Raw genomic sequence first — 16,766 nt, 5'->3', positions numbered from 1 at the left:
CTGACGATGGAGTAATTTGAAAGAATCCTTTTTATTTCAGTCAGGAGAGCCACTTAACCAGGCGGGCAGAAGCAAAGTCTAATTTTTTTCCCCATCTCTTAAGAAAGAAAGAGGCTTCTCATCACATCTAAATCCAAAAGACAGGCACTTTGATTCTTCTCTTCCTCTGTCTCGTCATCTAAGTGGGTCAAAATAACATTCCTCTACAATCTCCGTCGGATAGAAGACAGCCGTGTGTTTGTTTCCATCTGCTCGACGTTGTTTCAAAGTCCTTTTCTGAGTGGGTTGTTTTGTGGTCCAGCGTTAAACCCAGCTGAGCGAATGTTATTTTTTTGCTGTGTGAACCAGAGGGATGTCTCCTCGCCTCCCCCTGAGAAGTGGCCATGGTGAGATGTTTCAGTCATCTGGGGGGCTTTCATTTCCTCTTTTTTGTGAGCTCCTATATTGCAGATTAACCCCGGTCATGAACTAAAATATGCCATGCAGCTATTTGGTTTCTAATGACAAGAGCTTTCATTTCTTAATTTGCTTGGTATATATGGGTAAAATTTGTTGCTTTACTTTTTCTACTCTTAACAGCAAATTATACCTAAAAAATTTTTGTTTGTTTTTTCAAGTAAAATTAACATTTTTGGAACTTTACAGACTAAAAAAATTAATGGACTGATCTAAAATGTTTGCAGCCCCAAGCTCAAAAATCTAACAACTAAGAGTTCAATGTATAACATTCATTTAGCCTATAAAACTAGCTTTATTGCTTGTGAGTGCAATGCTGTCTATTTAGCAATGGACTCATCAAGTCACAGTACATAGTATTCATACATACTTGTGTTCTTACATGAAGTTTATGTTGAAGTCTGTGTTGTGGTGGGAGCCAGCTGGTTGTTGATGTTAGATACCGCTAATTCTAAATTAACATTGTAGAGGACCAGAAGAAAGACACTGTGAAAACTAGAGAGCAATTATAAGACTTTTTTCTGTCCACACTTAGATGAACTACTTTCAGTATGTTTATACCTAGTGTTCACACTTCTCTGATGTTTTAGCTTACATAAATTGAGACTTTTTGGCAACGTTCCTGACCCTGTTTCAATTTGTAAAGTCTAGAGTTGCGTTGTAATATGAACAGACAGAAACTGAGACTTGAGGAAACAATGGAACAGAAGTTTTCTGCCGTTTTGGAACCACGTATCCTTTCATGATTCATCTTGCCACCATGACATGACTTAATCCCATAAGAAAACAAGACATGAGCCTTGCCTACCAGCTTTTTATTCAACACAAGCACCAAATTACAGTTGATTCAGTCTTTGCTGACTGTGCTAGCAGCTATTGTGCAGTTAGATTCTGCATTTTTTTTTTCAAGCTATAGATAACTTCATTCACAGGAGACAGGCTGTTATTCTAGCATTAGACACTTGTTAGCGTAAAAACATATTTAGCCAACATGCACAAATAACGAGTTCTTAGCACAACTCAGACTCCAACACAAACATCAAACGTCACATATTGTACCTTCAAAAGATATTTTAACAAAACATTGTACTCAGAAGCTAATTTTTACGGTTAAAGATATGCCAATGGGTTTCTATCCTACAACTAATTGAGAAGATTTACAGTTTCCATGTGACAGCTGTGATTTATTCCATGCTGGGTTACTCCCTCCGGGCTGCAGGGTCATGAAAAATATCCCAACATATCAAAGAATATGACATAGGTGATATATCTGTTTAAAGTTTCCCCTTACAAGGTTTCCCCTTAACAATAATGAAAGCGTTCTGTGGCAGATCTGCTTGAGAAACACCACTTTACAGGAAGTAGATCGCACTGATTTATTGCTTTTCCGTTATATTTACCTTTGGACCTGTAAATAAAAAAAGTGTTATTTTGTCTTTAATTTTGTTGTTATATCTGCTTCTTTTTTCTAATGATGAAATGAATATTATTCAAAGATGATTTTAAGCACTTTTGCTCGCCAGCTCTCACTTGTACATCTATATGAATATGTAAATGTCTGAGATCATATTGAAAAAATGCTTGTATTTTTGTTACAGCTCTGAGTTTGGGAGAAATAAAGATTGCGAAAAGTAAGGTGGAGTCAGTATTTATCATTTTAACAGCTGAGTTTTGAAGGGATACCAAATGGTTTACCAAACTCTGGGTGTTTTGTAACGTTTGAGCATTTATATAAAAAAGTATCTGCATGGTTGATTCATCCACTAGACTGTCTTTTTGTGTTTTAAGTGGCATATTGTTTGGTATCCACCTCTTATCACGCTGAGGTTTAATGAAATGAATGTCCTGAACTACTGACAAAACATAGAACTAACTAAAAATGAGTTAGTGCAAAGTCCATAGAACAGTTGCAAATAATACATCAAATAGTACTATAAAGTGTGCATTTATGCATCAGTTATCATAGTTGTAAGCTAAAAACAAAAACAAATATGCCCTCGGTGCATAAGGGAAGTGGGCAATGATTGTAACCTTCATATGGTCTCCCAATGGTAGTCCTTGATTTTTGACTAAAAAAACGATTAAAGATTCAGTTACAAGATTTTTTATTGTCAATTCACTAGATCCACAAGACATACAAAGATGTGAGATACCGTTTCTCTGTCAACTTGTTAAATACCATGCATTTTAATAAAGAGTTAAAAAATAATTTAATAAGAAGAAGAAATAAGTGGTATAAAGAATAAACAATAGCAGAAGATAAAGTGTACATGTCAATTTATTTACAGTAGCAGCAGAAGTGAAATACAGTAATGGTTATGAGGTGCATAATGGAACCAAACAGCAGCAGATTTGGCAATTGTGCAATGTTTGTAATAAAGTGCAGAAGACAGTCAGTTATGTTACTGACGATACTTAAGATCAGATGAATCTTTGAGGGTGGATAATCACATTTCTATTAATTTTTACTTAAAAACAGGCGATGTAATTTCCTGTAAATGAAGCTCACTGACTATAAGTTCTGAGGAGAAGTACAAATTTTACTTTATGTAATATAAACTACACTCCTACTGTAACCAGGCTGTGAATTTTGACCAGAGACAATGATAAATGCTCTCAACGAGTACCAAACACCAATAATTCAGTAGAACAAAGAACAGATCATTAATTTCATGATTATTAGGTAATGATACTCAGGTTATTGTCACAAAAACATCAGAAAATGGACACACTAGTTACAAACTGATTCCACTGTCATGAACCTTTCACACATCAGTCTATATTTTTGTACAAGGTCTCCCCCTGCTGGAGTGTGTTGGTATGTGCACAGAATGGGTAATATAAGTAAGTGTCCTATGTCTCTTGCATCTTTTCTTTTCTCTGTATTTGAGATTACAGGGTTGTAGTTTCATCTTTTTTCCCAGTCTGAGGTGGTGGTTTACTTACAAAATATTGTGCCACTTACATTATATAGCAGTTTGGCATTAAAACTATAGAGAGTAATATTTTTTATATATTCACCCATTTTTAAGTCTCCATAGCACTTAATATTAACCACTATGTATATGATTTTATAAGATTATGCAAGTTTATGTAAGTTTTCTCCACAGGATTGTATGTTCAGAAAAGTTAAAAACAATCTGTCAAACGCTGCTATCTTGTGGTGATCTTACATCATAGCATCAGCTCTTACAAAGCACAGACAGACATGAAGCAGCTCCTCTTTATATATTTTGTTTGTAGTATTACGCTGTGTTGTTGTACTTGAGCTTGATCTGGTCTGGTTTCAGAAAAAGAGGACTTATTTTTTACCAAGACCAGTTAAAGCCACATATGTCAAGAAATCACTACATTTCTTGTGTATTTTCTGATCTACACAGTTGCACATAAGGTTGGAATGAAATATTTACCTCTTCTCATGAAATGATTGTGACAATGTGATTTATTCTCCATAGATACAGTGTAACTGCAGTTCAGTATGGAATCATTACACCTGCTCAAAGGTGATTACTAATGTGTATAAATAGGAATAAAACCTTTTTGAGCAACAGCCTATTTGTTAACATCATTATCACCAAACTTTTTTTAGGTGGAAAACTTTTTGCCGCTTCATTTAGTTTCTTCACAGGCAGCGTTATCATCTCACCACACGTAATGTAATATTTTACATACAAAGCATATATGCTCTTGTTGTGAGTTTAGTCCTGTCACGGTCTTGACTCAGTCTTACCTTGCTGTGGACTCATCCTGGTCTTGACCTCTCATAGTCTTGTTCTTGTCTCTGTCTCAGTAGATTCTGGCCTTGTCAATGATTTGGTCTCAGTTTAGGAGGACTTGACATTATTCTGTGTATATTACTGCATCAACCAATAGAGGAAATAGAGTGCCTTTGGCCAGATTAGATTAAAAATAGTATTTTAATCAATCCCTAAGGCTGAAAAATACATCAAGAAGTTAAATTAAAAAGCAGTACCTGCAATGTAATTACAAAAAAAGTTGTACATTTTTATTTTACTCTAAACTTAATGAACCAATGTCAACCTCTTTATTGCTGTTAAAATTGAGATGACTGTTTAGTCTAGAACATATTATCAGCAGAGTTTTTAACCAGGCTTTAGAAATGATCTGAATTAAACAGGATTTAAGATCAATAAAACACACTGATGGATACATTTAAAACATGTAAGTATTTCTTTTTCTAATATAGTTTAATTTCAGACTTTTTGGTTAGTTTGTCACATTTTATACAATCACAGTCTGCATCTGTTATTAATTACTCTTAGTGCATTGACCCGTGGGGAACCACGGGTTCTAGATCCTGGACTTCATCATTGTCAATACTGAGGGTAGGATGCGAAAAGGGGAGGTGTTTTTAAAATCCACATCCTGACCCTGAAGGACAGTATCCTGGTGACCACATCCTGACCCTGAAGGGCAACATCCTGGTCCCCCAATACAGATATTTGTTGTATAATTACGCATACTGTATCGCATTTGTCCAGCAGTCACCGCCAAAGCATTCACATGATTCTGTGATTCTGTGATTGTAAGGCTATTGTATTCCAAAATTACTATCTCCCAAAATATTGGTCCAATCAACTTGCCACTGCATACATACATACATAAGTATGCCAAACTACAGCAGTCAGCTCTTCCCAGATTTTGTGTGATGCCCAACACATACACACACACGCACACACAGAGTCCACTTCCCTTTTATAAGATAGATAGATAGATAGATAGATAGATAGATAGATAGATAGATAGATAGATAGATAGATAGATAGATAGATAGATAGATAGATAGATAGATAGATAGACAGACAGACAGACAGACAGACAGACAGACTGACTGACTGACTGACTGACTGACTGACTGTTCTGCAGTATTTTTGTAGTGCAACTAAAGTGGGCCTGAATTAATTTATGTAAGATGTGAAAGGCTGAATACTCGCACTCAATAACAGATACTGAAGCAGAAAAATATGCAAATAATCGAAGACGACTGTGGCATCTTTGTCTTCACAAGACGCCAAAAAAGAAGAAAACAATATCAAGCTATAGTACAAGAAAGCTCATAAATGGTGGAATCTTTATCATCTGAACTTAATCCATGCAGATTTATTTCATTACCACCATCAGCTGGACTCTATTACGCTCTACATCTGCATTAAACAACACCGCAGCTTTTAGACAACCAGTTTAAACGACTGTCACCTATACTTAACCCTCAACCTTTTTGGAATCTGACTTCAGAAATCTGTGTTAAACCCCCCTATAAAACTTCCTGGATTGGGTAACCAGAACAACAGTATTTTTTAAAGAAATGGGTCAGGAAATTAAAGTTGAGAGGAAGCATACAGGCTCCTGTGTTTCCGCTGGCTTCAGGCCACCAAGCCTTTGCAAAATGTAAAATGTTGTGACTGAAATGTAGGTTAGTGGGTTGGTTCTGCCAGAAACACCACAGCACTCACTGCTGTGAAAAGAACTGACTTCTACATGCTCTGAAGGTTTATGCTGCACAGAAAGAAAATAAAATGGGTCACAGCAGAGATAAATGCGCCAAAATACAAACAGGAGTATTTTTATTAGGTATAAATAGAGTGCATGTTTGTCCAAGGCTTTGGGATTATTCCTGTGGCCTGAGGGGGGCAGAGCTGCCTTCAGAGAGATGAGACGTGTATATCACTGGAAGGATTTGGCAGAGGAAGACAGTCACCCAGGAGGAGTTTTATCTCCACAAGTGTAAACAGGACTGGTCTCTGTCTGCGACACTGGTATTTCCTGACCAGGGCAGACTGAAATGTACAGAGAAGTCAAATGAGTGGGTAATTCTGTGGGTATGGTGTACTAAATATGTGTGAGCTTTATCACCTTCATGCAAAGATAATGATTCTAATTTTATTTACTCTGACATAACATCAAATCAAAATCAAATCAAAGTTTATTTATATAGCACTTTACAATAACATAGAGAAGCCTGAAGTGCTTTACATCTAAAAGCATGATTAAATTAAAAGATAGAAAGAACATGACATGATAACATGATTGTATATTAAATTATAAAACGTGCACCTCCAGCAGGATACAAGCACTTATAAAGCAGGATGGGACCTAGAACCTTCAGCTATCAAGCTCCACTATTGTGGAACCACCTGCCTGCCTTGTGTCTGGGAGGCAGACACTCTCTCTATGTTTAAAAACTTTTTTCTTGATGAATCCTATAGTTAGGGCGGCTCAGGCTGTTCTTTGTTCTGCTGCTATAGGCTTAGACTGCTGGGAGACTCATCGTGATACACTGAGCTCTTCTCTGCTCCTCCTCTTCTCAGAATCTTCTCATCTCCTAATCTTCTCCTCTATTTACACTCCAGCAAATACAGGGGTTGGACAAAATAATGGAAACACCTTCACCTCAAGATGATAATGCCCCAATCCATACAGCTAGAATTGTTAAAGAATGGCATGAGGAACATTCTAATGAAGTTGAGCATCTCGTATGGCCGGCACAGTCCCCAGACCTCAACATTATTGAGCATTTATGGTCAGTTTTAGAGATTCAAGTAAGACGTCGATTTCCACCGCCATCGTCTCTAAAAGAGTTGGAGGGTATTCTAACTGAAGAATGGCTTAAAATTCCTTTGGAAACAATTCACAAGTTGTATGAATCAATACCTCGGAGAATTGAGGCTGTAATTGCCGCAAAAGGCGGACCTACACCATATTAAATTATATTTTGTTGATTTTTTAAGGTGTCTCCATTATTTTGTCCAACCCCTGTACCTGTTACTGACTTGACTTCTTCCCCGGAGTCTCTGTGCTTTATCGCCTCACAGTTTTTCCCTGCATCATCTCTGGACCTGCTGCTTAAAAAATGTTCACTCATTTTCTTATTGTTCACAATTGCTTTGGTCAAAATATGTATTTTAATGCATGGAAAACCCCCAAAGTGGTTTAAATACACAAGGTTTATATGCATACATAACTATCATCAATAATTTCCAAATGCCTGAATTTATTAGACCCAGCTTCCTTATCAGTGATATTAAAATAATCTACTTCTTATATCACTTAATATTCACTATTGTTGGTTTTATTGTGTTGTCGTGCTCTATGACACAGCCTTAAAAGACACATAAAAAAAACTGAACTAAATGAGTTGTAAGGGTGAAGTGACAATTCAGTGTGACCCCTGCAACAGCACAAGCATTTAGAAACTTATGACAGGTGTAGAATAAAACCTGGCATAAAACATCCGAAAACCAATGTGATTGCAATGCATTTTTGTTTGTTTGTTTGTTTGTTTTACAGTTTTTTCTCTTTTTTTTTCAGATAATTTTTTATGGAATGTTCTTTGCACAAACGGGACAGAAATGCATAGCTACATCATATATCCAGATTGTATGTGTGGTCATTAGAACTTAACTAAACAGACCTAATGTTGGAGTAGGAACTTTGCACTTACTCTATACATATATGCATAACACAAACTTTCGATTGATACAGACATAATTACATTACTATTGTGACTTTCATTTCTCTGGCGGGCTGTCTGCTGTTCAGTTGCGATTTTGGTAACTCATGTCCCTTCCGCTCTGCCGTAGTCGGCCTTATCGTTCAATACCGGAAAACGGGAGGTCCTTTTCCCCGCAGACTCCAACATGGTGAGTTGTTTTTTCTCATGATTCTTCATTGAAATAATCTCAAAACATCACTTTTTGCATTTATATTAGTACACACAAATATACCTTGCGTTGAAATTCAACAGTTTATGAGGTAGATCAAGTCTAAATTGAGAGCAAAAGCAGTGATGGTTGGTATTTATTGAAGATATTAAAAGATCTAGCCCGACCTAGGTTTGCCACTCAAGGCTTCTTAGCACCGCTATGGCTAACGCTGCTAGCTAGATAATGAAACGACAAAGCCCTCTCTAAAGCAGTGCTAATGTCGTTTTCTGTGACTGCCTTCGCATCGTGTATATTTTACATTAATGTAGAGGGAATTATGGCGCTTTCCGTAAATGTGCTAATTGTAATATAATAGGATAGTAGCTAGGCCGCAGCCGGTTTAACATTCATTCCTCCGGCACGTTAGCGTACCATGCTAACGTTAATGGCTGCGCACATCTTATCTGTAGCGGGTGTTTCACTGCTCTTGTAATGTACTCGTCGCACTTCTTAATGTAATACTTAATGTAAAAATACTCTACTTGTTTCAGTTTTTGACCTGTCTTATTTCCATTAGGCAAGAGGACCGAAGAAGCACCTCAAGCGCGTCGCAGCGCCAAAGCACTGGATGCTTGACAAGCTCACCGGAGTATTCGTAAGTAACGTGTCTGGTCGTTCACTTAAATAATACTTGTACAGTTTCATAATTTTACCTGTGCTAAAGTTAGTAGCTGTGGAGGTATGTTAAGTATATGATAAATCATCTCGTTTCTTCCGTTACTTGCATACAACTGGTGCTTTGAGCAGTGATATTGAGCTTTGGCTCGTATCTGTGCTTTAAAGGTGAGGTCTGAACATTAAGTGCTTGCAGTTATGAAAGTATCATGTATAAAGCTTGTTGACTGAACCTGATTTAAGTACAGATCACACTCTAGCCTGTCAATGTTTCAGAATGTTTTTATTTAAGAAGGGATGGGGTTGCTTTGCTTCAGCATCACTTCTTATTGACTAGTACAATTACCTCTTGTTCATCTTGACTGGTAATGGATCGTCCACATAGGGTCGCGGTTTGCCTAGAGTAGGGCACAGATTATGGCATTAAATTTAGTGTATGGCAGAGAGAAACAGAAATTATTTCCCGCTTGCTATATTATGTCATGAAGACATCATATCTGTTGGCCATTTTCCGATGAGAATAGTAGAGATGGCATTTAAATACATGCTTAGGCTTCTGTGTTGTTTTCCGAGTTTAGTATATGTTCTATAAAAGTAAAATGTTAGTTCTTTATACCCACAGCTCATTGGTCCCATCAAGTTGTGTGAATAAGCTGAGTGTCTTAAAGTGATGCTTAAGATACCTCTTCAAGTCACCAGATGGCAAACTGCCAGTCAGCTGTTTATGTTCTTTGTGTACAGGTGTGGTATGATATGATATTGATATGTGATGGTCAGTCAAACCAACATCACAGAACCTTTCACCCACCTCAGGAAAAGCTGTTTTCTGTAATCATCAAGGCTCAGGAAAATGGGATGAGGCAGGTTTTTAAAATGACAGAATTAGTTATTGCTGTGGACCTTTTTGTGACTCTAAAGTGGCTTGAATTGACATACACTGATATACCTCTGGTGTAATGGTGTGCAGCAGATATACATATTAATCTTTTACAACGCTTTGGCACATTTCAGTATCCTTAGTTTGTGCATTAGGTTTTCCTGGCTTGTTAAACCCAGGTTTTAAGAAGTAGAAAAGTGTTTTAAGTGTGAAATTTTTGCTGCTATTGGGGATAGTCTTTTAAGAAAATGGAGTCATGTCTTTGTGGTTGTGGGACTGGGAGTTGTCTTGTCTAAATAGTTTGTCTCGGGGACTCTGGGGGTATCCTTTAAATGAATACTAAGGGAAATGTATTTCAGTAGATTTGGATTCTCTGCATTGCCAAGGACTGTGTTTCTGATGTATAAATGTTAACTGAATTTTCCCCATGGTGGGATAAATAAAGTCCTATCTGTCTTGATCATTTTCGAATTCAAGCATTTTTTGAAAGGATAAACTGATTAATGTTTTGCTTTGACGTAAAATATTTGAAGTGTCAACTGATAACTAAGTTGTTTACTGTGTTGTCTTAATTATAATCATTAATGTGTGACACATGGTTGAGGATGACTTGTTACATGATGGGTTAAACACTCACTGGAATGAATGCTGATGCACTCAAACACTCTGTGGTCCACCAGAAACCTATTTTTTGAAAAATTGTGACGCCTTTCTGCACTTCTCATTTTACCTTCTTCAACATAATTTTCTTGCTCTCAGGCTCCTCGTCCTTCCACCGGTCCCCACAAGCTGAGGGAGTGCCTGCCCCTCATCATCTTCCTGAGGAATCGCCTCAAGTATGCCCTGACAGGGGATGAGGTGAAGAAGATCTGCATGCAGAGGTTTATCAAGATTGACGGCAAAGTCCGCACCGATGTCACCTACCCTGCCGGATTCATGGGTGAGTAGGAAAGGAAGAAACAAACTTTATATTATAAAATGTTGGTACAGTTCAGGTATGATGTGAAACTTAGAACTTAATTGTAGGTTTTATTCTGTGTACTTGTTGAGCTACCTTCCAGTATTATGAGAATTTAATGCTGAGGCTGTGTATCGGCACTTCTATCTGCAAAAGGAGCAATGATGACTGTAAGGATTTGATCAGTAATGAGCTGAAATTACACAACCAATTCCTCTAAGAAGTTCTGAGCTCCAGCTATAACACTGAAGAGTAAAATGTGGTGCAATGTGTTTTACTCCTTACTTACTTTAAGATGATGATATCATTAGTGTTATTACCTTAATTGATTTATATGACAAAATGATATTTTAGAGGAGTCATATGGCACTTTGAGTGTCTGGTATTATTTAGGTGATGCTCAGGACAACTACAGCTGAGGAGGAGCAGGGCCATAGTCAAACTTTGCCAAACTTGGAGCATACTTCTAAATCTAGTACAACCTAAGAGGGGGGCAATCCTATCATCATGCCCCCTCCCCAAGAAAAAAAACTTTTTGTTCCATGTGATTTGTCCATCAATTTGCACGGTGTTTTTGTTCATATGTTGTTCTGTAGTACATATTTTGGACTTGGTTCTGAATTCTTTTAAGTCATTTTGTTGCAGTAAAATCATTAAGTCTCAGGCAAGCTTCTCATGCACCTGGACTATATTAAGGAGCTCACGTAGTCTTCCTTTTTTCACCCCTGATAAATTTACATCTCTGGCAACAGAAGGTGCTGCTGGTTTAGTACTAACTGTAGTGTGGTAACAGTTCAGTGGTTTGTCGTCACCACTAAGTACATCTTGACACCCAAAGATTGGCTCCCTTGCATGTTCTGATGACTTTGCCTGTTCACTTGACTGCATAGTGACACTCGGATAAATTAACCCAGAGCTATTTTGTGGGTTATTGGATTAATCCGCTTAGTCATGACATACAGGGCATCAACATATTCAGTACCTTAACACTGACACAGCACATAACAGATGATAAACTACCTGGTGATCTGACAGGACTCTGAAAAGGAATGTGAGAATCAGACAAGTACTTTGTCAAGGCACGTCAGCCATCAGTGGTCACTTTTATTTAGGTAAAATGGAAGTTGTATTTGAGCCCCCCCCCCCAAAAAAAAAAAAAAAAAGTACAATGTTTTGGGATGTTTTGCTGTACTTTCCAATTCTTGGCGTGCCCATTGCAATTTTCTGGTTGTCTTTTCTGATCTGATACTCTTTATGTAGTAAAGCCAGTGTAGTAGTAGTAGTAGTAGTAGTAGTTTATTCAGTCATGACAACACCAAATATTGTACACAGTATTGACATTTCACGCAAAAGAAAGAAGGAAAAAAAAACAAAACAAAAACACAGAATCACAAAATCAAGAATCATGTGTTGAATAATGTGTTGAATAATGACTGAAAAGGTATAGGCAGAAGCAGGCTGCTTATCAAAGCCTATCCTATAGTACAACTTTTTAGGCTACCAACCTCCAAAGAAACAACAACAACAGATAATTAATCGCATTTATAAGCTTCAAAAATAGCTTTACAAACCATTTTCTTAAAAACTAAAAAAGAATTACATGTTTTTAAATTTATGTTGGCATCATTCCAAAATTTAACTCCAATAATGGACACACATCTCCTTTTCATACCATTTTTAGCTTTTTGTACAGTACATTTGCAAACACCTCTGAGATTATATGGAATGTCCTGAATTGAAAAGAACCTCTGTATTGGGTCAGGGAGCATTTTTGATTTTACTAGTAACGACTGTGTTGTGAGCTGACATTACATCCTTACACATAGTACCTAGTTTTGGTCCAGATGCTCCCTCCCATGCCACCTACGGTCTTGTCACTCGGTCAGTTTACTTTCCACCTCAGTGCTGACCATCAGCCTCACATAGAGGTGTAGCATTTTAATATCCATATCCAAGGGGAGCTGTCAGTGTGATCACAACCTATTTATATACCTTCATGTTAAGGCCAGGAGCTTGGCAGGATTTCAACAACTTCTGCAAGTACTTGCCATGAAGAAGTAGAAACTGCATTTGGAAGGCAACCTACATGCTGACGGAACCACTGAATGTTGTGCAGGCATTTTAATTAACATCAAAGTTAAATTACACTGAGATGGCCACCATTTACCTGTACATCAGTGTGCCTGTTTTAAGATCAGCTTTTTGGTACGTTGTAGGCTGGAGCACTTGGTTTGCTTCTGTTTGCAAAATATGCTGACTTGTTAGTGTAGGGTTAAAAGGGTGAAAATGATGCAGTAGAACTATAAACTAATCCTGTTTTGTGGCTGGTGAAGTGTTTTTGTCCTGGTTGTGTTTTAATACATGTTTGTATCAACAAAGATTCTTGTCAGTTTAAGTAACTCTGCACTTTGTTTACTTAGATGTGATCAGCATTGAGAAGACCGGTGAGCACTTCCGTCTGATCTATGATGTGAAGGGACGTTTCACTGTCCACCGCATCACTGCCGAGGAGGCCAAGGTAAGATCAGGTTTGCATTTTAAACTTGGTCCACAGTGCATGCATTCAGCGGTCTGTAACTGGTGCACTTTTTGATGTGTCTGCTACAGTATAAGCTGTGCAAGGTCAAGAAGATCATTATCGGCACCAAGGGGATCCCCCACTTGGTGACCCATGACGCTCGCACCATCCGCTACCCAGACCCCCTCATCAAGGTCAATGACACAATCCGCATCGACCTGGACACCGGCAAGATCACAGACTTCATCAAGTTCGATACTGGTAAGATCGTCTCACCACATGTTGTCAATATGATGTGATTGTACCGTTTTACATCTCAATTATCTGTATTTTATTCTTAGAAAATATTTTGAATACTCCTTTTAAATGCCTTAGAAACTGATTGGAACATTGTGTATTATAAAGTTGCATTTACTTTTAAATGTCCGTGGAAAATTATGTATGGATCAAGGTGCGAAGTTGTATGTGAAAATGAAGGCAGGTATTTGCTAGTGCTCTATTACAGGAGACTTTAATTTTCTCCTGTTCATTCAGACTTCATTTATCAACCAATATAGTTGTGAAATAGGTCTCAATTTGCTTTATATTGGGTCAGTGTTGAAATTGAAGTTGAAACTATGAATTTTAATGTTGTGGCATTTAAAGAGCCTGCTGAACTTCTCCCTCCTCTGCAGGTAACCTGTGCATGGTGACTGGTGGTGCTAACTTGGGGCGTATCGGTGTGATCACCAATAGGGAGCGTCACCCAGGCTCCTTTGACGTCGTGCACGTCAAGGATAGCACAGGCAACAGCTTCGCTACCAGGCTCTCCAACATCTTCGTCATTGGCAAGGTGAGGAGTAGAGCAATATCTGTGCATACTTTTAGTCAAGAACAGGGTAGTTTTAGGAGCACAGAAAGTACATCTGAAAGAACCTATTAAGTCACATCCACAGAGCATTCATTAGAAGCAATGTGGTTGCATAAATGGTGTATTTTCTTCAGTTTTCTGTTGATCATTGGAATAATCTCACGGGGCATTGTTGGAGCAATGATGACAATCTGGTTTTGAACAGTAATGAAACCACACTACCAATTCCTCTAAGAAGTTCTGAGCTCCATCTCTTATGAAATCTTATGCTCACGCATTAGTCTTTCCAGATATCTCTGGCAGCATATAATGATTACTGTCAGTTATTAATCTACAGACACTAAATTGAATCATTTAACCAGTGGTCCAAAACTACAATCCATCATTTGACAGAAACATCAGATGCCCACACTTGATAAATGCATGGAAAGTTTGGAGTTTCTCTTAAAAGACCAAACTTATTCTTTAAGTTTCACTACTTAAATATAGTGCATATCATCCCAAGTAATTTTTCTGCTGATCTTTGCAAAGACTGAACACTCTCAGAAAGCTCCAGACATACAGTGACACACTGTAAAAGTCTTTGAATTGTGCTTTGGCCCATCAAATCAAACACAGTAATGACTATGGAGTGCTGGCCAGTTGACTCTTTGTGCAGTTAAACACTTCTGCTGCCTGACATTTCTTTGGCTGCTTAGTGGCCCAAGCTGTCGGCAGTGTAGTTGTCTCTACGCTGCGTGGCATTTATTCGACAGGCTCAGCCCGGTACTTTTCAGCACCTTGATGACGGTTCATGTTGGTTAGATAAATGTTAGCACAGTGAAGTGTTGAACCGCTCTCCTTTTTAATACTTTAGACCTGAACTCGCTGCACATTGAAATGCATCCTTTCTCTTTGCTAAATGGAATTATTCTTGTGCAGAGTCTATTAGCATTTATCTTTTGGAACATTCATTAACGCATATCTGGATCCCTAATTCTTAGAGAAACAAACTAGGCAGTGAGTGACCTTTGAGTACTTAAGACTCTGGATATGTAGGAATATATACTGAAATACAGGTTAATGTAGTTCAGCTTTCGTTTATTTAGGTCAGCAATTACAGATTAGTCTGCAGTTATTTTATAAATAAATGGAAAAAGGCAACAGATGCAATGATTATTGAATATTTGTGAATTGCCTGCTTTGACATTTGATTAGTTGGTTTAAGTAATAAAAAACAAAATGCTTCTGGTTTCTTCGTCCTTACGGATGTAAAATATTTCAAATTCACTTCATCTAAGACCTGACAGTCATGCTGGTATTTAGGAAACGATTAGCATTTTTACCTTTTCAGCATTTTATAGACTGAACCAAACAACTGAGGCATTAAGAAAATGATCGGGTTATTAATAGATAATTAATCATTAGTTGGAGCCCCAAACTTGATAGTGTAACTGCAAAATTGTTTTAATCATAGTGTTAGTCCCAGTGCGCCAAAAACTTGTACACGATTAAAGCTGCAGCTCCTGTTGATCATTAAAAGTGAAAAAGAGGAAGTCAGACAAATTGTCAAAACCTGACTTGGAAACCTGAAATAAAGTATTTTGCAAATTTGTCTGGAAAATGCATCGTTTTTAGTATCTGCTTGATGACATTTGTGATCATTTAAACACCAAATAGAAAAACTTTTTGCTTTGAAGAAGGAAAATGTCTAAATTGGTTCAGGATTTTACTGGAATTTTAAATGAAGTATTCCATAGATAGATGTGTAAATGTTAGAAGTACTGCAGTTTAACAGTACTGTTGAGATTTGATCTGATCGTTCAACATAATTGGATTAACTGAAGAACAAAATGGGGACTACCTTGTTGTTAAAGGTTGACTTGCAGACCTCTTGCCAGACTTGACCTGATGCCACTGTACATGTGATGAACTCTTTGGATCCACGTTAACCCTTACTCTTCCCTCTGTCTGCAGGGCAACAAGCCATGGGTGTCCCTGCCCAGAGGAAAGGGAATCCGCCTGACCATCGCCGAGGAGAGAGACAAGAGGCTGGCCGCCAAGCAGGGCAGCAGCTAAACTCAGACAGCCCGAGCCCTGGTTTTCAAATAAACTGTTATTTACAAAACATTCAGCTTGTCCTCTGACTTATTTCACTGCTCATTAGTGCAGGGGTGTCAAACTCATTTTAGTTCAGGTTCCACATTCAGCTAAGTTTGACTCTGTGGCCCAGACCAGTAAAATAATCTAAGCTATAAATGAGAACTGTAGATTTTTGTCTATAAGTGCAAAAGAGTCATATTAAATTATAAAACTTTACATTCATAAACTCCTTTCACAAAAGTGAATAACCTGAAATTTAAGAAAAGTGGAATTTTAAAAATATGAAGTGCCACCTTATTGAAATGAATCTTTTACTTTTACATGTTTTAATTCTTCAGAATTTGAATGCTGCAAATTTCTTTTAATTTATGGCACAATGAGAGACTTAAAGTTAATATGCACAGATGATGTGCAGCCTGGTTGGATTGGTCTATTTCAGTAGGTTTGTCAGAAAATGGATTGTCCTTTGTCACCTGGTGTCAATCTAACACCCATGGGAGTGGGTCTCATTGAAATGCAAAATGAGGGGTTGTGTTTTGGAACAACATAATTTACACCTCCACTTAGACTTGAAGAATTAAACATTGACGGTATTGCTGAGAGTTATTAGGGGACGAATGCCTAACCCAGATATCTTAATGATCCCATGGAGCAGAAACCTAAGCTTTATCTAACCTCCAATCAAG

At 37.7% G+C, this 16,766-nt stretch overlaps 1 protein-coding gene and 2 non-coding genes across 3 annotated transcripts; all 3 read left to right on the top strand.

Moving 5' to 3' along the window:
* Positions 1–8,053: 8,053 nt before the first annotated feature.
* On the top strand, positions 8,054–16,107 carry rps4x (ribosomal protein S4 X-linked). Its single transcript, XM_030162537.1, has 7 exons — positions 8,054–8,117; positions 8,698–8,775; positions 10,432–10,612; positions 13,051–13,148; positions 13,238–13,409; positions 13,823–13,980; positions 15,955–16,107. The coding sequence occupies exons 1-7, from the start codon at positions 8,115–8,117 to the stop codon at positions 16,054–16,056; spliced, it is 792 nt and encodes a 263-aa protein (XP_030018397.1). The 5' UTR covers positions 8,054–8,114; the 3' UTR covers positions 16,057–16,107.
* Positions 10,789–10,864, top strand: LOC115439113 (small nucleolar RNA SNORD61). Its single transcript, XR_003938206.1, has one exon. It is a non-coding gene; the product is annotated as a small nucleolar RNA SNORD61 (small nucleolar RNA).
* Positions 14,176–14,246, top strand: LOC115439114 (small nucleolar RNA SNORD61). The gene has a single exon (XR_003938207.1). It is a non-coding gene; the product is annotated as a small nucleolar RNA SNORD61 (small nucleolar RNA).
* Positions 16,108–16,766: the final 659 nt, after the last annotated feature.

This window comes from Sphaeramia orbicularis, chromosome 18 (genome assembly GCF_902148855.1).
Source record: "Sphaeramia orbicularis chromosome 18, fSphaOr1.1, whole genome shotgun sequence".
Classification (NCBI taxonomy): domain Eukaryota; kingdom Metazoa; phylum Chordata; class Actinopteri; order Kurtiformes; family Apogonidae; genus Sphaeramia; species Sphaeramia orbicularis.
This window is presented reverse-complemented; position numbering and strand designations above follow the sequence as displayed.